Consider the following 24,352-nt stretch of genomic DNA (forward strand, 5'->3'; position numbering starts at 1 on the left):
TACAGGCCTGTTAATGTGAATAATTCAGCAGCAGGGTTAACTATTGTGAAATGGTCACAGGGGAGTGTGGGAACAATTCAAAGACAGTTCATTTGAACCAGTGGGAGAGTAGTACACACTTGGCAGCAGATACAGTCTCACCCTATCCTACACCAAAGTCATGTTTCAAAGAAAAGGAAAAAAACTATTTCACATGAACTTATCATTTCTTTCTCTCAGACACACACAGAAAAAAAACTCTGTAATCTATCAAGGTCAGTTACTGTGTCTCGAACAAACAGCACGTTGTTCCAGGCCGATGTTCTCCCAATGGCTACAGGTAAGCCTATGTCTGTCTGTCTGTCAGGAAGGAGCCTTTTTCTCCCCCTCGGGTCCGGGTCGGGTCCAGTTTGATTGTCATCGGTTCTCAGATCTATGTAACTACAGCTGATAGACCCGAGTGGACCCGAATGGACCCGACCACGGCTCTCCACAGCATATAGCATATTAACTTTACGCTAATAAGGTGAATTTATTGACTTATAGAAGGCCTAGCCAACATATAAAGACCTATTCATTAACCAGAAGAGCAACTTGGCTGATGAATTTTTTTAAATTTATTATCAGGTCCAATCGGGTCGGGTATAGGTCTGGTTGTTGTCGGGTCCATTTGGGTTCGGGACTGATTGTTCTCGGGTCCCATTCAACTTTTTGGACCCGAGAAGACCTCTTCTCTTCACCCCTAAAGGAGACAACCACTCACTTCCTGTTCCGAGGCTCTAACTGGGCCCAACCTTGTGGGTTCAGGTTCCACTGTGACTGTGAGAGAGGGGTGGGACTTTTTACTACAGGGATAGGCCAGTGAGTTGGTACCATGTGCAGTCTATGAACTCTTGTCTAGCTCTTGTCTATGTGTGTTACAGGCTACGTGAACAGGTTGTCTGACTCAAAGCTACCACACAAATACAACAGAGAGACTGTAAACAGGAAGAGGGACATCATCATATTACAATACAGGAAGAGGAAGCATGGGGGGAATTTCACTCCTAATGGAACACAAATAATGAGGGAAGGAGAGCAGAGAAGAGGAGAGAGAAGTGGGTGGAGGAGAGAGGACAGGAGTAATGATAGACAGACAAAGTAAGGGGAGAGAGAAAGACAACAGGAGGGACAGGGAATGTGGACAAAAAGCAAATGGGGTTAAAGGATTTAGATGCTGGAAGTCAATCCATCAGTGATCATCAGTGATCATCCTGTTATCATACTGGAGCAATCAGTGAAAGAAACTCAACCTGGAAAAGCCTGTAACTTTGATGGGAGTTCATTGGGTCGTAGATAGGGCTGCTGCCCACGCTCTGCACTGCTTCCTCTGGCCTCGCTGGTAATAGAGGGCTCGGGCATCTAACACAGCATGACCCTATTTTGTGTACATATGCAACATAGATGTATAATGGGCCTCCACACTACATTCAAACTTTCCCAATTATACTACCATCATTCTCTATATCCCATCCCTATCTCTATCCCTCCCTATTCCTCCTCTGCTTCCTACCCTGCTCACTCTCAAAAAGGCCAACATAGAAAGATAAATTAAAAGAGGAGAGGTTTTTCTCCCTTTCAAGATAGAGGGAGAAAGAGAGAGGGAGAGAGGGAGAGAGCGAGAGAGAGATAGAAAGAGGGAGAAAAAAAACAATTTATCTGTGTATTATCAAGAAAGGCAGACACTTTAATCAGTCAGCTATGAAGTCAGTATTTCCATTCTTATCTGTCGCAGGAGTGGAAATGGAGAGCAGATAGCGCTCTGGGAGCCCATCGGTGGGCAGGAATGATAATGGGGGAGAGAGGGCTGGCTATTGGACCGCTGTGTCAGCGCTATCTGCACCCATTATCAACAGCCTTATCAGCACTACCATCAGCCAAGCTGTAATGGGGCCAGTTCAACTTTCCACATTATCATACCGCCAAGACCTGGTTCAGTGAGGCTAGAGGTCTGACTGGAGACAGAGAGAAAGAGAAGGAGACAGAGACAGGGAGAAAGAGAAGGAGGGAGAGATAGAATGAGAAAGGGGGTGATAGCAAGGGGGGCTGCTGCAAGAGAATGAGGGATAAAGATAGAGTGAATAAAAAAGAACAACTGGTGGATCGAGAAGAAAAGAGAGCAATGTGGAGAATAAAGGGTAGGGACATTTTGAAAAACAGAGACCAAGAACCAATGTACATAAACCCTGGACTGCTGATGCTATGCATTGGCCATTGAAAGGCTTTGAAGCCACCGGTCGGCCATATTGGCAATCCCCAAAAGAAGAGTCCTCCATAGCAAGGTTTCTGGCCCAGTTCTAAATTGGTTTAGGACCTATTTAACCGATCAAGAGTTTTTCCAAACTGCTCGCATGCGTCAAAGAGGGCCTGCGTATGTAACGGCTGTCGTCGGAATGAGTGGACCAAAGCGCAGCGTGGAAAGTGTTCATGATTTTTATTGATCAAAAAAACACTCGAACAAGGTAACAAAACTAAAAGCCAACAGTTCTGTCAGGTAACAGAATACTAAACAGAAAATAACCTCCCACAAAACTCAGGTGGAAAACAGGCTGCCTAAGTATGATTCCCAATCAGAGACAACGATAGACAGCTGCCTCTGATTGGGAACCACACTCGGCTCAAAAACAAAGAAATAGAAAACATAGATATTCCCACCCGAGTCACACCCTGACCTAACCAAACATAGAGAATAAATAAGATCTCTAAGGTCAGGGCGTGACAGCGTAGCCACGAGCTAAAAAAGAACTTGGTTCTAAACTCAGCAAAAGAAGAAACATCCCTTTTTCAGGATCCTGTCTTTCAAAGATAATTTGTTAACCTGTTGGGGATAGGGGGCAGTATTTGCACGGCCGGATAAAAAACGTACCCAATTTAATCTGGTTACTACTCCTGCCCAGTAACTAGAATATGCATATAATTATTGGCTTTGGATTGAAAACACCCTAAAGTTTCTAAAACTGTTTGAATGGTGTCTGTGAGTATAACAGAACTCATATGGCAGGCAAAAACCTGAGAAGATTCCTTACAGGAAGTGGCCTGTCTGACCATTCCTTGAGCTTCTTGACTCTGTTTATTGAAGACTGAGGATCTTTGCTGTAACGTGACACTTCCTACGGCTCCCATAGGCTCTCAGAAGGCGGGAAAAAGCTGAATGATGTAATTCCAGCCCCAGGCTGAAACACATTAGCGCTTTTGGCAAGTGCTCTATCAGAGGACAATGGGCTTAGGCGCGTGCACGAGTCGACCCCATGTTTTTATTTTCTATCGTCTTTGAACCTAAACACAGATTCCCGGTCGGAATATTATCGCTTTTTTATGAGAAAAATGGCATAAAAATTGATTTTAAACAGCGGTTGACATGCTTACCGAAGTACGGTAATGGAATATTTAGAAATTGTTTGTCACGAAATGCGTCGTGCGCGTAACCCTTATTTACTCTTTCGGATAGTGTCTTGAACGCACGAACAAAACGCCGCTATTTGGATATAACTATGGATTATTTGGGACCAAACCAACATTTGTTATTGAAGTAGAAGTCCTGGGAGTGCATTCTGACGAAGAACACCAAAGGTAATAACATTTTTCTTATAGTAAATCTGACTTTGGTGAGTGCTAAACTTGCTGGGTGTCTAAATAGCTAGCCCTGTGATGCCGGGCTATCTACTTAGAATATTGCAAAATGTGCTTTCACCGAAAAGCTATTTTAAAATCGGACATATCGAGTGCATAGAGGAGTTCTGTATCTATAATTCTTAAAATAATTGTTATGCTTTTTGTGAACGTTTATCGTGAGTAATTTAGTAAATTCACCGGAAGTTTGCGGGGGTATGCTAGTTCTGAACGTCACATGCTAATGTAAAAAGCTGGTTTTTGATATAAATATGAACTTGATTGAACAAAACATGCATGTATTGTATAACATAATGTCCTAGGTGTGTCATCTGATGAAGATCATCAAAGGTTAGTGCTGCATTTAGCTGTGGTTTGGGTTTATGTGACATTATATGCTAGCTTGAAAAATGGGTGTCTGATTATTTCTGGCTGGGTACTCTGCTGACATAATCTAATGTTTTGCTTTCGTTGTAAAGCCTTTTTGAAATCGGACAGTGTGGTTAGATTAACGAGAGTCTTGTCTTTAAAATGGTTTAAAATAGTCATATGTTTGAGAAATTGAAGTAATAGCATTTCTAAGGTATTTGAATAACGCGCCACAGGATTCCACTGGCTGTTACGTAGGTGGGACGATTTCGTCCCACCGACCCTAGAGAGGTTAAGTATTTACTAAAATAAACTGAAGTAAAAAATAACACATAATTAAGGGGCAACAATAAAATAACAGTAGCAAGGCTATATACAGGGGGTACCGGTCCAGAGTCAATGTGTGGGGGCACAGGTTAGTCAAGCACCCAAGCTAACTGGCTAAAGTTGGCTAGATTTCTAGCTAGCTACTTCTAGACACAAATGAGAGAACACCTCACTCTGACCATTTTACTCACCGTCGCAGAGCTGGTTAGGCTTTTTACATGTTATCTAGAGCGTTCTTGACTAACTATTACTTTTTTGTCTGTGTACTGACACCGGTCATATTCAGCGGGTGTTGCGCCTTCGTAAATTCATCCGTTATTCTGCGCTCTGGCACACTCAGACGAGAGTGCTCTGAAATCGGAGTAGATAGCATATCTCTTGCGTCCGCACATTCACTCTGGCTAACTGGATAACAGTCGTTCAAGTTCTTGCTAGCTAACCAAATGACACCTGCATCTCTAGCTGTGTATAGCCACCAAAAAATTATATGAGGGGAAAAGGTCAGTCATTCACCCACTCCTCCAATAGCATGACATGACATCCTCCTTAGGCTCCGTGTTTTTTTTTTTTGCTACATAGATAGATACACTAGCCTATTAGCCATGTTATGACAGGTGATCATTGCCCTTGCTAGTTTGATTGTATTGACATTCGCAGACTTAGTTGCATTTGTCCATTTACTTCCAAAATATTGAGTCATTGAAACTGAAACACTGCATCCCGAATGGAGGCAGCAAACAAAAGCTGTGATTTACAACCTGATAGCAATATCTGTTGGACTACCAAGCATTGAACTACATCCATCTATTCTGACAATAATGCCTTAGTGTACGTCATGGAATACTGAGTCAAATATAATCTATTTTTAAAGCCTCTTGTATAGTTGGTTTTGTAGCATAAACTAGGAGAGTTGTATTTTTGTCTGTTTGTTTCATATCTGCAAAAAAGTGAAAACGCTGTCAGTTCCACTTTAAGGTGTCTGTAAAAGAATAAACGTTACAAAAATGAATGTGGACATTAATATATGCATTTCTATAGGATGAAAATATTTTTTACAATGGTGGGGGAGTGCCAAGATGGAAGCACGGTGGCTTCACCTGACGGGCCACCCTCAGGTGGTAAGGGTACGCAACAACACATCTGACAAGCTGATCCTCAACATGGTGGCCCCTCAGGGTTGCATGCTTAGTCCCCTCCTGTACTGCCTGTTCACCCATGACTGCGTGGCCAAGCATGACTCCAACACCATCATTAAGTTTGCTGACGACACAACGGTGGTAGGCCTGATCTTAGCCTGATCACCGACAACAATGAGACAGCATATAGAGAGGAAGTCAGAGACATGGCAGTGTGGTGCCAGGACAACAACCTCTCCCTCAAAGTGATCAAGACAAAGAATATGATCGTGGACTACAGGAAAAGGAGGGCCGAGCACGCCCCCATTCACATCGACGGGGCTGTAGTGGAGCAGGTCGAGAGCTTCAAGTTCCTTAGTTTTCACATCACCAACAAACTATCATGGTCGAAACACACAAAGAAAGTCGTGAAGAGGGCACGACAACACCTATTCCCGCTCAGGAGAGGGGGTCCTCAGATCCTCAAAAAGTTCTACAATGGGTACTTTCTAAAATAATTAAAAGCAATTGGTAACTATCTGGTAAGCTGGTGCCTAGTAGTTCAAAGTTTTAATAAAACCCAAATAAACAAACATGTAATTGTCATGTACAATACTAAGTAAATACATGGTTGCTACTGTAAATTGGATATTGATGATGATTATTATGATTTATGTGGTCATAGTGTGATATTTTCCTTCTGTTCTTGCCAATGATTTATATATACACTAGATGACTGATAGGGGGCACTGTGTTGAATCAAATACATTTGATTTGCGCCGAAGACGTGGATGCCGATTTAAGCCCCCCGCACCTCTCTGATTCAGAGGGGTTGGGTTAAATGTGGAAGACACATTTCAGTTGAAGGCATTCAGTTGTACAACTGACTAGGTATCCCCCTTTCCCTTTCCCATTGACATCACAAAATGTCCTAGTAAATACCAAAACAAACCAGTGGAAACAAAACCATGAGATATAATGCACATTCCAAATCTGATAGCTTATCAATAGTCTACAGAGGTTGAACTGGCTGTGAACAGACACTGTAGGTTAGCCCATGTCCTAAAAGGATGGCAATGATGTTAGACATCTGATTGCCAACGGATGTCATTAAACCACCCGATTGCTCTTCCCTCTCTTCCTCTTCCCCATTTGTACTCTCTTGTCGTTCATTGATTGTCAAGAAGGAAACTTCTTCATTTACACACTATTTAAAGGAAAGGAGTTTCAGTTGTGGCCATACTGTCTGACTCAATCTGCCATGTTGTTCCCTCATCTCATCTGGGCACAATTATGTATTTCATTATGTGCACGTACAGTATCAATAATATACTAAGAGAGGGAAGATATAAGATAGTTTGTCATGGTTGCCTATTGGAAGATAACAAAGGGAGTGGTGTGCAACATGATGTCTGGACTACATCATCTCTCTCCTCACAACAGAATGATTTCCCAATGAAAAGGGGTGACAAGAAGTGATGAGACACTGGACTTGAAGAAGCCCAGTAATGAGTGGGGTGGACAAAGACACCATCTAACCCATCATCACTATTTCTCATTTTAAAAATGTTACTTATTTCTCTTATCTTTGCTCACTCAACCGTTCCCATTTCTTACTGTAAATTAGAAACCTGAACAACGAAAAGTACACTTCTATGACGTGTTAGTCCTGTGTGGCTCAGCTGGTAGAGCATGGCACTTGCAACACATTTACATTACATTTACATTTAAGTCATTTAGCAGACGCTCTTATCCAGAGCGACTTACAAAATGGTGCATTCACCTTATGATATCCAGTGGAACAACCACTTTACAATAGTGCATCTACATCTTTTAAGGGGGGGGGGGGGGGGGGGGGGTTAGAAGGATTACTTTATCCTATCCTAGGTATTCCTTAAAGAGGTGGGGTTTCAGGTGTCTCCGGAAGGTGGTGATTGACTCCGCTGTCCTGGCGTCGTGAGGGAGCTTGTTCCACCATTGGGGTGCCAGAGCAGCGAACAGTTTTGACTGGGCTGAGCGGGAACTGTGCTTCCTCAGAGGTAGGGGGGCCAGCAGGCCAGTGGTGGATGAACGCAGTGCCCTTGTTTGGGTGTAGGACCTGATCAGAGCCTGAAGGTATGGAGGTGCCGTTCCCAACACTGTGTTCGATTCCCACAGGGAACTAGTACAAAAAGATATGAAAATGTATGCATTCACTACTGTAAGTCACTCTGGATAAGAGCGTCTGCTAAATATGTAAAATGTGTTATGTGCCATCTGTGGCCCCTACCACAAGTATCTAAATCCCTCTGCCTACACAACTGTCTTTGACTGACAGGTCATTTTTCAGCCACAGAGCAAGAACACACATGGTTTACACAAGCATAACGCAAACCAGACAAAGATCATTCACAAATAGCAGGGCTGGCCTTAATAAGTCTTACTGTACACACGTGAGAGAGCGAGGGGTTACTGATCCCTGGTTCCTGCCTCAGTACAAGTGGCCAGGGAGAGTATAGTCCCAAATGGCACTCCATTCCCTACATAGTGCAGTACTTTTGTAATGCACTATATCAGGCATACACTATCAGAAAAAAACATGCTATCCAGAACATTAAAGGGTTCTTCAGCTATCCCCATATGAGAACCCTTTGAAATCGTTTTTTTTTGGTTCCAGGTATAACCTTTTTGGGAACCCAAAAGGGTTCTATATAGAACCAAAAAGGGTTCTACCTGGAACCAAAAAGGGTTCTCCTATGGGGACAGTAGGGTTGCACATTTTTGGGAATATTCAGAGGTGGAAACTTCTGTGGGAATGAACGGGAATATATGGGAATTAACAGGAATAAATGGAAATATATGCAAATTAATATTAATACCATTTAAATGTAGATGTTTTTTGCATTGGACATATTTACCATATCATACAGAGACAAAAACATAAACCTTATCATAAGTAGACAATTGCAAGTTATGAAATCCTTCCAATAGAAATAAACAAAACTATTTAGTTACAAATTGAACTTCAATGAAATGAGTTGACTCTTCACATGGGATGATTTCACAGAACAACAAAAGAAAGGGAATATTGAATGATCCCCAATGATCTGTCACATTTCCCAAAAACCTTTTCAACATACATCTGTAAAATGAAAGAAAGTAAAGTCTAGAAACTAAAGCTTTGGTTGTCTTCCTCTCAGGCTTCCATGTCTTCTAACTGGACCTCCTCAATGTCCACCTCTTGAACATCAGACTCTGAGGCCTCATCTTCACTGTCACTTTCCAACCTTGTTGAGGATGGCTTGTTGTCAGGCTCAAAAAGCCTCAAATTTGCCCGGATGGCCACCAATTTTTCAACCCTTGTATTGGTCAACCTGTTGAGTGCTTGGGTGTGTGTGTTCCTAAACAAGGACATGTTGCGCTCGGAGGCGGCTGATGTTGGTGGGATTTGGAGGGTGATGGAGGCAACAGGGGAAAGAGCCTAAGATCCATAAAGTCCCTTCCACCAGGTGGCTGGTGAGATATGTAGGCACGACTGCCATATTGCATCTCCATCCCAAAGCCCTTGCTTGGAAGTGTACTTCGCCAGACTCCCAAGAACCTTGCCCTCATCCAGGCCAAGGTGGTGAGACACGGTAGTGATGACGCCATAGGCCTTGTTGATCTCTGCACCAGACAAGATCCTCCTGCCAGCATACTTGGGGTCCAACATGTACACTGCAGCGTGTATGGGCTTCAGGTAGAAGTCTTCACGCTTTTTGATGTATTTCAGAACTGCAGTTTCCTCTGCTTGGAGCAACAGTTAAGTGCGCAGGGCAGTACGGATTTCTTCTCTTACATCTGCAAGCAGAGTCTGAACATCAGACAGGATGGCATTGTCTCCCTCAATCCGTGCAATGGCTACTGCTATAGGTTTCAGGAGTTTCAGGCTGCTTACCACTCTCTCCCAAAATACATCATCCAGGAGGATCCTCTTGATGGGGCTGTCCATATCGACAGACTGTGATATGGCCATTTCTTGAAGAGACTCCTTCCCCTCCAGGAGACTGTCAAACATGAAGACAACACCACCCCAACAGGTGTTGCTGGGCAGCTTCAATGTGGTGCTCTTATTCTTCTCACTTTGCTTGGTGAGGTAGATTGCTGCTATAACTTGATGACCCTTCACATACCTAACCATTTCCTTGCCTCTCTTGTAGAGTGTATCCATTGTTTTCACTGCCATGATGTCCTTGGGGAGCAGATTCAATGCATGAGCAGCACAGCCAATGGGTGTAATGTGAGGGTAGGACTCCTCCACTTTAGACCAAGCAGCCTTCATGTTCACAGCATTGTCTGTCACCAGTGCACCACCTTCTGTGGTCCAAGGTCATTGATGACTGCCTTCAGCTCGTCTGCAATGTGGAGACCGGTGTGTCTGTTGTCCCTTGTGTCTGTGCTCTTGTAGAATACTAGTTGAGGGGTGGAGATGATGTAGTTAATTATTCCTTGCTCACGAACATTCAACCACCCATCAGAGATGATTGCAATACAGTCTGCTTTCTCTATGATTTGCTTGACCTTTACTTGAACTCTGTTGAACTCTGCATCCATCAAATGAGTAAATAAAGCATGTCTGGTTGGAGGGGTGTATGCTGGTCGAAGAACATTCAGAAATCTCTTCCAATACACATTGCCTGTGAGCATCAGAGGTGAACCTGTTGCATACACAACTCAAGCAAGACATTCATCAGCATTTCTCTGACTACGTTCCTCCATTGAGTCAAAACAACTTCTGATTCCAGGAGGACCATGAGCTGTTGCTATCAATAAGGTGTCTGATTCATCATTTTCACCTCGAATAGAACTAGAGGGACTTTTTGCTTGCTTGTTGTGAGCGCTGAGGGAACATTATACACTTGGCCAGATGATTCTGCATCTTTGTTGCATTCTTCACAGTATTTGAAAATGTACACAGCTTTTCATTCTACATTAGCTGCAGTGAAATGTATCCACACATCAGATGCTGCCCGTGGCATTTTCCTGTAAAGATTAGATTTTTTAAATAAAAAAACCCTAATACAATTCCATGTACAGATAAATAGTTAAGCATTTAGATTAACTTTTTAGTGACGGGGGCAGTATTCGGAAATTCAGATGAATGATGTGCCCAAATTAAACTGCCTGCTACTCGGGCCCAGAAGGTAGTTGCATACACTTGTAAGGTAAATATGCATATTATTAGTCGATTTGGATAGAAACCACTCTGAAGTTTCTAAAACTGTTTGAATGATGTCTGTGAGTATAACAGGACTCATATGCCAGGCAAAAACCTGAGAAAAAATCCAACCAGGAAGTGGTTTGACGTTTTTTTCAACTGATTGCCTTTCTAAACTACAGTGTCTGTGGGGTCATTTTGCACTTCCACTAGATGTCAACAGTCTTTAGAACCTTGTTTCATGCTTCTACTGTTACTGGGCAGAGAATAAGAGCTGTCTCAATCCTGGGACCAGTGAGTTACTTACTGCGCACTCACGCAGGCGCGCCGCTCCTTCTTTTTCCTCTGTAATGAATACGCTATTGTCCGGTTGGAATATTATCAAAGATTTATGTTAAAAAGACCCTAAGGATTGATTGTAAACATCGTTTGACATGTTTCTACGAACGGTAATGGAACTTTTTGACTTTTCGTCTCGGGTTTTGCGCTCGCGCATTATGCCTTTGGATTAGTGATCTGAACGTGCGAACAAAACGGAGGTATTTGGACATAAATATGGAGTTTATCGAACAAAACAAACATTTCATGTGGAAGTGGGAGTCCTGGGAGTGCATTCCAACGAAGATCACCAAAGGTAAGTGAAGATTTATAATACTATTTCTGAGTTTGGTTGACTCCAGAACTTGGCGGGTAACTGTATAGCTTGCTTTGATCGCTGAGCTCTGTACTCAGAATATTGAACAATGTGCTTTCGCCGTAAAGCTATTTTGAAATCTGACCCAGCGGTTGCATTAAGGAGAAGTGTATCTATAATTCTTTCATTAACTGTTGTACATTTTATCAACGTTTATGATGAGTATTTTTGTAAATTGATGTGCTCATTCACCGGAAGTTTTGGGAGGCAAAACATTTCTGAACATCACGCGCCAATGTAAAATGGGGTTTATGGATATAAATATGAACTTTATCGAACAAAACATACATGTATTGTGTAACATTGAGTCCTGGGAGTGTCATCTGATGAAGATCATCAAAGGTTAGTAATTAATTTTAGCTGTATTTCTGTTTTTTGTGATGCCTCTCCTTGCTTGGAAAATGGCTGTGTGGTTTTTCTTGTTTAGGCGCTGTCCTAACATAATCTAATGTTATGCTTTCGCCGTAAAGCCTTTTTGAAATCGGACAATGTGGTTGAATTAACAAGAAGATTATCTTTAAAATGGGATATAATAGTTATATGTTTGAGATATTTGAATTATGAGATTTTTGTTGTTTTGAATTTGCCGCCCTGCTATTTCACTGGCTGTTGGCAGTGTGTCCCGCGGGTGCGTCCCACATGTCCCAGAGAGGTTATTAAACAACTCCTTTGTAAGATAAATGTTTTAAAATTAAACATGTATGGGAATAGGTGAATTAACACTCCTCGGTTAGCAGGCTCGAGCAAGCTAAAACTCACATGGTAGCAAAAACTAACTAGCAAAAATTGTTAACAAGTTAGAAATGATTTAAACACACTTTGCTGTAGGCTACTATTTACTAGTTAACCTGTTATGGCTAGGGGGCAGTATTTTCACGGCTGGATAAAAAAGGTACCCGATTTAATCTGGTTACCACTCCTACCCAGTAACTAGAATATGCATATATGGATAGAAAACACCCTAAAGTTTCTAAAACTGTTTGAATGGTGTCTGTGAGTATAACAGAACTCATTTGGCAGGCAAAAACCTGACAAGGTTTCAGGCAGGAAGTGGCCTGTCTGACAAGGTGTCGTTCTTCTTGTCTCTGTTTATTGAAGAGTGAGGATCTTAGCTGTCCCGTGACACTTCCTACGGCTGCCATAGGGTCTCAGAAGGCGGTAAAAAGCTGAATCGTGGCTTTGCAGGCTCTGGCTGAAAAAAAGTAGCGCGTTTGGGTAGTGGCTGGTTACAGTACTGTGAGACTCAGGCTCGTGCCCGCGTCGACCGAAAGCTTTGTTTACTTTCCTCTGTTTAGCTAAAAGGAGATTCCCGGTCGGAATATTATCGCTTTTTTACGAGAAAAATGGAATAAAAATGGATTTTAAACAGCGGTTGACATGCTTCGAAGTACGGTAATGGAATATTTAGATTTTTTTTGTCACGAATTGCGCCATGCGCGCGACCCTGATTTACCATTTCAGATAGTGTCTGGGACGCACGAACAAAACGCCGCTATTCGGATATAACGATGGATTATTTTGGACCAAACCAACATTTGTTATTGAAGTAGCAGTCCTGGGAGTGCATTCTGACGAAGACAACAAAAGGTAATAAAACTTTTATAATAGTAAACCTGATATTGGTGAGTGCTAAACTTGCCGGGTGTCTAAATAGCTAGCCCGTGATGCCTGGGCTATGTACTTAGAATATTGCAAAATGTGCTTTCACCAAAAAGCTATTTTAAAATCGGACATATCGAGTGCATAGAGGAGTTCTGTATCTATAATTCTTAAAATAATTGTTATGCTTTTTGTGAACGTTTATCGTGAGTAATTTAGTAAATTCTTAGTGAATTCGCCGGAAGTTTGCGGGGGGTATGCTAGTTCTGAACGTCACATGCTAATGTAAAAAGCTGGTTTTTGATATAAATATGAACTTGATTGAACAAAACATGCATGTATTGTATAACATAATGTCCTAGGGTTGTCATCTGATGAAGATCATCAAAGGTTAGTGCTGCATTTAGCTGTCTTCTGGGTTTTTGTGACATTATATGCTAGCTTGAAAAATGGGTGTCTGATTATTTCTGGCTTGGTACTCTGCTGACATAATCTAATGTTTTGCTTTCGTTGTAAAGCCTTTTTGAAATCGGACAGTGTGGTTAGATAAAGGAGAGTCTTATCTTTAAAATGCTGTGAAATAGTCATATGTTTGAAAAATTGAAGTTTTTGTATTTTTGAGGAATTTGTAATTCGCGCCACGCCTATCATTGGATATTGGAGCAGGTTTTCCGCTAGCGGAACGTCTAGATGTAAGAGGTTAACAAAAAATCATGTATGTCATATAAAATATATTCACCCCACCCAGTATTGTAATCAAAACTTACCAGAAAGCATGTAGTCCTTGGCTCAGACAATGATGGAAGAATGCACTGTGCATGCTGAGGGTTGCAATTCCATTGAATTGGGGATAGTTTAACCAAAATAATAAATTGCCTTATGTGTATCCCACAAAAAAGGTTCACTGTTATAAGCTAACTTTGTTGATGAATTTAAGCAAAATTCCCCAAATTCCCAGGCTTAACTTCCCATGGACAATTTCCTGAAAGATTCCGGAAATTTACCGGAAAGTTTCCGACCCTTTGCAACCCTAGGGGACAGCCCAAAAAAAACTTTTGGAACCCTTTTTTCTAAGAGTGCATGGTGTCTTTTGGGATGTATCCTAACTGGCCAGAGTGTAGTGTATGAGAGCAGACAGTGGAGGGGCCGCTGGTCTCGACCACCACTGTTAAGGTGGCTCCCCGGGGCCAGTCTAACATCTCCTCTGTCTGGGCTTTTGTCCCTGACGCCCAGTAGTTCTTATCGCCACTTTTGCTCCTCATACACCCTGCCCATTGCTCACTGAAAAGATTTCACATGCTGCTCCTTAATGTAGCCCAATCAAGCACTGTGGGCAAAGCACATTTTCTAGGAGTGTGTGTGTGTGTGTGTGTGTGTGTGTGTGTGTGTGTGTGTGTGTGTGTGTGTGTGTGTGTGTGTGTGTGTGTGTGTGTGTGTGTGTGTGTGTGTGTGTGTGTGTGTGTGTGTGTGTGTGTGTGTGTCTGCGTGTCAGTTGACAGAGCATGGTGCTTGCAACGCCAAGTTCCCACGGGGGACAAGTATGAAAAAAAAGTATGAAAATGTATTCACTCACTAGTGTAAGTCGCTCTGGATAAGCGGTGGAGGTGCAGAGTCATAATTTCGTGTGACATACAGATATCATATTCTTCAGGTCAAGAATACATGCTTCCATGTCCCATATCACAGTAACGGTTGTGGGCAGAGTCATTCCCATGGTGCTCCGCTCCCTCCGCCTGCCTGCCAGCTGTAAAACCAGGTCAGTCTGAATTGTTTACCAAGGCATTTTTACACCCCGGAACAGTACAGAGCGCTGAACACAGTAGGAGCAAATGGCCTCTCTTATCGGCAGCGCTGGGGGGGGCTTGTCATAACATCATCACACACTGTCCCCCGGCCAGCGGCCTGCCTGCCGGCTGCCTGACCACGGCCATGTGGCCCATGGCTATCCAGGACACATCGATAAACCAGCTCTATACAAACCTCTACATCAAGACCCCAATGTAAACATACTACAACAACACCCACAACCTCAGCCCATCAATCAAATCATACCGTCTATAAATATCCATCATCAACTGCACAGTGGACACAGAACTAAAAAATCATTGGTCCCATTGTGCAATGTGTCCCTATTAATACCTATATATTTATATGGTTGCTACATAAGCAGGTACAGTGTAATTACAGTGTAGGTGCACATTGTTACATAGTCCCTACATCACAAAGCAGCACCAGCAGTATTTAGAATGGAAGGTGGGACACGGCTGTTATGTACTTGAGGAAAGGGCTCTTTGCTTTACATTGCTGGGGTAAAAGTCCACCTACACTACAGGACCGTATGTGCAAACCCCACACCAAAGACAAAACACAGCAGGGCATTTCCATGTAAAAGAACCCATGAGCACCAACGTGAAGTTCATAGGACCATATCAAATTGGGTGTCAAATGAAAGCTAAGAGTCTATGTTTTGTGGAAATGAAGGAAACCATTTTCCATCTTAAAAACTGGGCATAAGTAAAGGCTTTGATTTCTTGATAAGCAGATGGAAAACTTTGAAATCAAGGGTTTTTGTTTGACATATATTTTTTAAAGTGAAAATACTGAGTCAAAGCATAATTATGTTACCGTGGAATTGCCCAGTATCAATTACTGCAAAAGTAAATAGTTTGACAAAGATTAGGCTACTGTAAGTAGGTGGCAAGTACTCCCTCTTTAACAAAGTCCTTGCTTAAGAGGTCAGAGGTGAAACCATTTACAACTGCTTCAGGGGGCCAAGGAGCAGAGCATCATAATTCACACTACACAGTCCCCAGAGTAAATAGCAGGAAGGTGTAATAACTCATCCACACACCAAACAGGCAGTGTTTCCTCTGTAACCCTGCCAACTTCCCCCCACAGGCAGCCCACTCACCCATTCCACTAACACTGTTCAACATCATCAGATCTATAGGCTATAACCTAACGACAAAAGAAACCGATACACACAGGAATCCACCAACAAAATGAGCAAATCCTCCAAAATATTATCTAATATTGGGCTGTATTGTACTGCACAGTACTCCACTGTGCTCTGCTATATATCCATAATTATGCATCTCTGTGTGGTACAGATCAGGGACGCATGATGTCATTCTGGAGATTGGGCCCCAGAGCTTATCAAAAGTTCACATCGAGCTAAAAGTAGAACAAAGAAGGAAAAACACACAAGAGAAAGCCACCAAGGCGCTGTGTGTGTATATATGGGCGTATGGTTGTATGAGTGTGTGTCTGTCTGAGAGCCATGCGTGAGCCATGTATTTAAAATGTTTTGTATTATTACTGGCTTGGGAAGATTGGATTCATCTTTCAATTGTAAAAAAAAAAACAGTCATATGGCCTATAGAGGTAAATGTAGTCATTAAATGTTCTCAAACTGAACAGACTATTTAAAAGCATCCCAATTCCGGCGTAATCCGTCATCATCTAATATCTCGTAGTAAAATCAACAACTTTTAGCGTTATGCTGACGCTGGATTTTTTTCCTTTTAGCGGCATAGATGTGCTCTTCATTTTTTGCCAAAAAAGCACTCAAGATAATCATCAACGAACACAACATTTCAATGATATCTTACATGGAATCTACACTGAGTAATACGTGGTATTAGTTTTAATTAAATTAATCAACTACAATGCTTGTTAGGGAAAAAAACAGGGGGCGGGGAAAAGGGTGAGGCTGAAGAAGAGAGAGGGAGAGAAATGCATTCACACCTATCATCTAATTATACAACATTAATCACATTAACGGTGGAACTGATTGCCAGGGTCCAGGCCTTGCTGCTCCTCCGTGTGGCTTTGTTATTGCAGTGGAGTCTTAGCCTGCCTGCTCTGTGCTGATAACAACTCTAATCGCACTTGGCAATCTCTATCTGCACTGGAGATCGGGCCCCAGGGCTTATCAAAAGTTCACATCGAGCTAAAAGCAGAACAAAGAAGGAAAAACACACAAGAGAAAGCCACTAAGGCGCTGTGTGTGTATATATGGGCGTATGGGTTTACGAGTGTGTGTATGAGACTGTGTGTGTGTGATCCATGTATTATTATAATGTTCTACTGGCTTGGGAAGATTGGATTCATATTTCAATTGTACAAAAAAATGTAATATGACCTATAGAGGTAAAAGTGTATGTAAGACATCCATTCAAAATAGAACAGGGTTACATCCAAACTGTTTCATTTGTTCTATATAAAATCTCAATTCAAAAACCCCCTAGATGCACAAATACACTTTCAGAGCAACTGCCATTGTCTAAAGAGATGAGGTCAATGTTAATTCAGGGATGGCTGAACTTACAGACGTGACTTCGTGGTTTCTATAGGCGGCCATGCATTATTCATGGTGACCTCTGAGCTTTATCAGTGATGTCATGAGGGCAGAGCTGCAGAGAAAGCTGCTGTATCTGTGGATCTGCCTGAGCTTATCTATCAGTGATCAGCAGGCGGCCTTATCAGCCCTGCACATCTCAGAGAGGGCGAGCTGCCTGCTTTCAAACCTACAATCTACCATTTCTGTATTCCTCGATTTTTTCCACTATGCCTTATCAGGCCTGCTATCCCTATTTCTGGCCTTATCTGCTTCTCCCGTTTTTTATTGTTTTTTATCAAAAGATACACCCAGCTAGTCCCAAACAACAACACAAACACGACAAAGCAGCCAAATGTAATTATAATGCAAGCTCAATCCCAATCTCTTCCATCTGTCTCACACTATCGGGGGAGCGATCACCGCCCTGCTTATCCTGTCTCCATCTCAACTGCCAAAATATAAGCCCTGAGATCCGGACCCAGTGCCCCATTCATATCTTTCCATCGAGGAGGAATGGATAATCAGTTTGAGAGATCTTCACCATCGGGAGAATGACGCACAAAAGACGTAGACAAATATCTACCCTGAGTTGAGGATTCCATAACGCTGGACACATCTGTTTTTGGTCCAGCATTCCAAATGCCACCACCGCCCAGTAAGTGTGCTATAACCACAACACAGTAATGAATTAGAATATGGGCTAGTACAGAGAAGCAAGCTTGTGATGCTTATGGAACAATATGGTGGATGTAATCAAACCCCAAGTCCTTATCACTACTCCTCCTACATTAAAATGTCTGCCAAGGCACAAGAGAATCATGGGACTTCTGTGTCACATCAAGAAGCTAGGAAGCATGATGGTGTAAGCACTGATAAAGACAAAGGCCATGACACCCCTGATATGCTTACAGCTTGAATTTACCCTCTCTAGTGTCTGGACTATATCCACAGTCCATGTGAGACTGATGGGTGATCAATTGGAAGACCACTATGGGAAAATAATAAGTAAAGGAAATAACTTTTTTATATTATTATTATTTACATTACTGCTAGCCGACAGAACAATCATCCTCTTCATTAATAACATAACATGTGAAGAGGATTTTTCTTTTTCATAATAACACTAGCCTACAAAAATGCTTCCATACTTAGTCAAATACTTTTTTTAACCAATATCTCTCATGTAGCCTCTTCAAGTGGCTGCTTTGAAGATGGCATGTTGCAGAGAGTCCATTTGGGTAGTTGGCATGACCGCCCAATGGTGTGCATTTTACTAGAAGCATCGTTATGGGCACTTTATGCACAATGCTTAATGTATGCTAATATAACCTTATCATGTGATTTTTCTTTCGTTTTAAGAGTTACTTTCTGCTTTATTTTTGAGCAACCCTATCAAACTCAACCTCCAAGATATTGCTACTGTGCTTATCGGACCAAGGCATCTCTTCTCCAATAAGAACTGAAAGAGCGCCTGGCACCAGAGCAAAACGACTTCTCCGCAGTAGGCAGCCAGGGAGTGAGTGTGTGTTTGAGAGAGACCTTTTAAATGGACGCCTATGCATTAAAGAGTTAAAAGGATAGATGAAAAAAGATCCAATTGTAACCCACTATCAGAATGCGAGATCAGCAAGCGCGCTATCTGACGCCCCATCTCTGGAAAGAGAACTGAACAGCCGGGGGAAATGCAACGCCAGCCTCAGTGCAGCTTCAGACAGAAAACAAATAAAAAAGATCCAATTTTAATCTTTATCTCGGTTGCGATCGGATCGCAGTTTATCTGCGTTCACATCGCCTTTTTCAGAGAACAGTGACGTTTCCACAACATAATTAAACAGGAAACCACTGTTACAGTTCAGTTGCCAATGGACAAAACGTTTTTAAAAGAGCAAGCAAATTCAACGTTTTATTAAGCCTAGGGGCCTATATTGCAACTAAATAAAGTTGGAGAGAGACTGCCAGTTAGGCTAAATGGCCCTAACTAACTAACCCAATGTTAAAACCCACTGTGATAAACTGCATAAACCATTTATTTTTTATTTTTGCCTAACCTACATATAAAAGAATTATAGCTTCACAAGATGTTCACATTGTTACTTCTAAACAATATTTGATTGCACACTCACTGTGGAGAGTGGAGCAGGAGAGCGCCGAAAACATTGCTTACACTGAGATGTGCATTACATCACCTTTAAAATGATAGATTATTTTGAATACACGTGCTCTAGTAGGCCTACTAAGCATTTATAACAGTAGCATTTAAAATAGTAGCATTTATAACATGTGCTCGATATTAGGCTAGTTGACTAGCCTATCTTTTAAATGCATTTGAGTCAGTATGCTATCATTGAAACTGTTGGCTACCCTACATCAAATGTAGGCTAAAAAGAATGCACATTTTCACAAAATTATTATAAACAGTCACATAGCCTAATCGACATTTTTATATTAGGTTGGCAGGTCATTTATCGAAATATTATTTTGGTCACTGCTAAATGTCACAAACCTAGTCCACCTGTCAAAGTATATACAGTATGTTCGCAATGAACCACCTTTAATAAAGATCAATGTGAACTTATTATTTTCCTTACGTTTGATCTGCCGGGGTTTGCTCTGCTTTCTTCTGGACATGTCTTTCTCCTGCTCTTGGTCCGCTGAGGTAAGTGATCTTCCTAGGAAGAACTAGCACTGAAACACTGATCGATCTCCAGCCGGAGATATCCGCATGACCTGCACTTTGCTATTCTTTGACGCACGAGGGCTACCTGTGGCCAAGTAAGCTTTAGTTACTTTTCAATGTCTTCCCAGATGTGCGGTCTTCTCTTTTCCCTTCGTCCTCTTCCTTGTGAGGTCTTAACTGTCACCTACGGGATGCCAGTGACTGCAGTTGTATCGCTATAACTATTCTATAAAATGTTGCCGCTATAGAGGTCAATGTAGCCTATAACTGTTTTCGTTTTCCCTTTGTTTTTCCCCAGTCCGCCCAACACTGGAGTACTGGCAGCCACTTTTCAATGGAGCGCGAGCGTTACATTAAACATGACAGCTGATATGCAGAGCCGACACGCCCCTCTAACGCCCCCTGCGTCTGACGTAGGGCTAACGTATCCGTTATGGGTGGGTTTTTTCTGTGAATTGTAGGTCCCAAAACGCTTCAATCTACCTACTTTAATTTTATTAATTGATAACGTTTGTTTTGACTCGAAACTTTTCTAAAATGGTCGAAATTCCGTAATTTATACTAGCGAAATACAGTATTGGTATGCTGTATTAGATCTTTATAATGTGCAAACTATAAGGTAGCTTGATAGTTCATCTTTTGGAATTTACCCACACTTACTTGACTCCTGAAAATGTAATGTTTGAAGATGACAGACAGTTATGATATAATTAGAAAGACAAGTTGATGAGAAAATGAAGACATGGAAACCTTGCATAAGGAAATCTTTGGTGCACCATAAATGCAATATCATAGGTCATGTGCAACATTTTTCATTTTACTACATGCAATTCAAGACAAAGTAAAATGTGATTGGATTAGTCTTAGGTAACTGGTGTGTGCCAAGCATGCTGTTGTTTTCCTGTAATTCTTAGTGAAAATAAAAAGACCTAGAACATTGTTCAAGCTTCCTTCCATCGAGGACCTCTATTCCAGGTGGTGTCAGAGGACAGCCCTAAAAATGGTCAAAGACTCCAGCCACCCTAGTCATAGACTGTTCTCTCTGCTACCACACGGCAAGCGGTACCAGAGTGCCAAGTCTAGGTCCAAAAGACTTCTAAACAGCTTTTACCCCCAAGCCATAAGACTCCTGAACAGCTAATCAAAAGGTAACCCAGACTATTTGCATTGACCCCCCCCCCCCCCCCCCCCCCCCAACTATTTTCCGCTGCTGCTACTCTCTGTTTATTATCTATGCAAAGTCACTTTAACTCTACCTACATGTACATATTACCTCAATTACCTCGACTAACCGGTACCCCCGCACATTGACTCTGTACCAGTACCCCCTGTATATAGCCTCGCTATTGTTATTTTACTGCTGCTCTCTTATTTTTTACTTATCTATACTTTACTTAACACTTATTTTTCTTAAAACTGCATTGTTGGTTATTAAGGGTTTGTAAGTAAGCATTTCACTGTAAGTTCTACACCTGTTGTATTCAGCGCATGTGACAAATCCAATTTGATTTGATTTATGTTGTCATTAGAAAATATAGCTTCAAATAATGTATGTTGCTCTATCCTGGTATATCATTAATTGAGAACATATGTATCCGACTGTATATATCAAGTAGCCTACTATTTGTATAGGAAAATGTCATGGGATGCATTTGCTCCATTGTTTACATTTTTGTTGTTAGCTCACTCTTTGAGGGTATGCACAAATTAAGGACTGTGGCTTTCAAATAGTCACATCACTATTTATGCTACCAAAATAAAACCAAGTGATAGATTGTTGGTGTGCAATGTATATTCTCAGCACTTAAAAAATAGTTTTGTAATGGATTATGTCTGTTTATCTGTTTTTATTCAGTTTAACATTTTTACAAACAGTACAGGAATTTGTAACAACATCAATCTTAAGTAGGCATCAATTGAGTGTACAAATCACAAGCAACCTAAACAATAGCATACAAGACAAACGTTTAAGTCAAATTCACTGCTGCCATCTAGTGACAGTGAAAATCTTGTGCAGTAGAAAAAGACAGGTGTGTAACAGCAGGTAGTTGTTATGTGTCCACATATGAGTTTGTCTTGATGATGTACAGAAATTGAGACTATACTGTCACATGGGATAATGTGATACACACTGATCATGCTCATCTTTGAAGATCTTAGAACATCATTTGATACTTCATAGATACACACAAGATCCCACGTTGCCATTTGAATTTAAGACAGTCATGGGAAATTATACTTGCAAGACTGATCAGTAACACTACACATTACGTAGCTCTACTTGTGTAGCAATGCTGTTATTGTAACAACATTATCTGGTGATATCATATGGTAATTACTGTGTAATAACATGTTACTACTTTAGAATGAAATGAAAAATGAGTGAATTATACTATGATACCATGATGCCTGTGTGTGTGTGTGTGTGTGTGTGTGTGTGTGTGTGTGTGTGTGTGTGTGTGTGTGTGTGTGTGTGTGTGTGTGTGTGTCTGTGTGTGTGTGTCTGTGTGTGTGTGTCTGTGTGTGTGTGCGTTTGCCTACCTATTTGTTTAATACTTGTATGCATGTGCTTACATAGTGTGCTTAATACTTATAAGGATTCAAAGCTTTAAGAGGTATTCATTGTCCTTAGCAGGGTAAGGATTCAAAGCTTTAAGAGGTATTCATTGTCCTTAGCAGGGGGTGCCAGGTCTCTGTAAGTCCTTCCAGACTCGCAGCAGGTCACTCACACGGTCCATTTCGGTAGTGATGACAGTAGAGTAGTAACAGCGATTATGAGTGTAGGGCATGGAAACCTTGAAGAGGGAAGAGTTAGGTGGGTAACTGGCTGCAATCCCTAAATGGCTCAGACACATACCCAGGTAGACATCCTCTAAAAATATGGCACGGACTTGTTTAGATGCTTCCACTATCTTCTCAGGAAGATCTATGGAAAAGACATAACCATTTCCCAAAAGGTAGGGAGGGAATTTGGTACTGGGGTAAACCTTATTGGGAATGTACCACTTTGAGGTGCGGTCTCTCACCACTTGTGTGTTTTGGCTGAACTTCCCAGTGATGTAGTTGTGCTTTGGTGTAGTTGGGTCTATCAGCATGTTGACCAGGTTGTGCACATTGAGGAACATGTCAGAGTCAATCTTCATGGCGAAGGAGGCGCCGGGGCAGCGAGAGGCCAGCCACTCCAGCATCACCATGGTCTTGATGGTCAGGTTGAAGTAGCTGTCCTGGAAGTCACTCTGCAGCATGTCATGGTACTGCTGGTTCTCAAGCAGCACCTCCTCCTGCATCCTCTCTGCCTCCGCTCCACTGGGCAAGCCCAACAGGAAGAACAGACGCACAGCCCGTCCCAGAACCAGGCTCTCCTTACCCCAAGTCTTCCGGATATCCTCCCGGGCTACCAGATTACCAGGAGCTACTGGCACCATCAGAAGCAGGAAGGGGCTGCGGTCCTGGCACTCATGAGGCTCATCCAGGACAAACTGATATTTCTGTGGGTAGGCTACATTGTATGGTGAAAAAAACACCCCCTCATTTCCATTGGTAGAAGAGAGAGGAGTTAGATCTTGGCCTCCTAGCAGCCAGAGTGGGGTCTGGCTTATATGAAGAGTGAAGAGGGTGGTTACGTAGAAGATCACCAGGATCCCCACAGACAGGAGAAGCACAAAACACCTCCGATGGGGAAACCTCATGCATTGACATGTTCCGCTGTCTTCTGTTTTTTTACTGAAAATAATGGGGAGATTTTAAAAGAGAGGAACAGTTCAAGGTGCTAAATTATTTTACTTTTATTGTTTAACTTATTTGAACAACATGATTTAAAAAATAATAATATTAATAGAAGACAATGTTCAATATATCACTAAGTCCACTATAAATACATTACTTGTAAGACAATCTTGTGAAGACTTTTAAGATCACATAGTCAATGATTTAAGTCAGAATGCATTTACCTGTTACCGCCGGTTCCACTGACATTCAAGTGTTGAAGTTCCATGAATAACAGCTTTCTTTGACCTGGTCAGCCAGACACTGCCTGCCCTTCAAACTTGTGATTTATACTGGTCATACAGTATGTTGCAGCAGTCTCAGACAAAATCCTAATCCAGACAGCATTACGTGTGATGTTAAATATATAGTGGCACGGCAGCATGCATGAAGTGGCCCTGGGTATAGTTAAGAGCCTTATACTTAAATCATGGTGCCAATAAACTATACAACTAAAAATAGCACTATCTGGTCTAGTAACATTTCCAACAGAGAACACTAGAAAAAGACAGTCAGAAAGTCATTCAGGATTAGTACAATAAACCCAAAGGATATTGAGCATTGCTATGAACACCAGCTGGTCAACAAACTGGCATAAGGTTACAAGGACAAAGCTGGCTTATACTGCAAATCTGCAGTGAGATACAGGGCAGTGCTTCAC

At 41.8% G+C, this 24,352-nt stretch overlaps 1 protein-coding gene across 1 annotated transcript; it reads right to left on the reverse strand.

Moving 5' to 3' along the window:
- Positions 1-21,764: 21,764 nt before the first annotated feature.
- On the reverse strand, positions 21,765-24,352 carry LOC106573690 (beta-1,3-galactosyltransferase 2). Its single transcript, XM_014148969.3, has 2 exons — positions 23,877-24,352; positions 21,765-23,649 (listed from the first exon to the last, which is right to left on the reverse strand). The coding sequence occupies exons 1-2, from the start codon at positions 23,918-23,920 to the stop codon at positions 22,599-22,601; spliced, it is 1,095 nt and encodes a 364-aa protein (XP_014004444.1). The 5' UTR covers positions 23,921-24,352; the 3' UTR covers positions 21,765-22,598.

Source organism: Salmo salar, chromosome 16, assembly GCF_965601325.2.
Source record: "Salmo salar chromosome 16, fSalSal1, whole genome shotgun sequence".
NCBI lineage: Eukaryota > Metazoa > Chordata > Actinopteri > Salmoniformes > Salmonidae > Salmo > Salmo salar.

What these genes read in the sequence shown, in the direction of transcription:
- LOC106573690 (XM_014148969.3), bottom strand. Translation starts at nt 23,920, where the DNA reads ATGGAACTTCAACACTTGAATGTCAGTGGAACCGGCGGTAACAG. An exon ending in AGTGGAACCGGCGGTAACAG is followed by an intron (nt 23,650 to 23,876) that starts GTAAATGCATTC and finishes CATTATTTTCAG; the next exon opens with TAAAAAAACAGAAGACAGCG.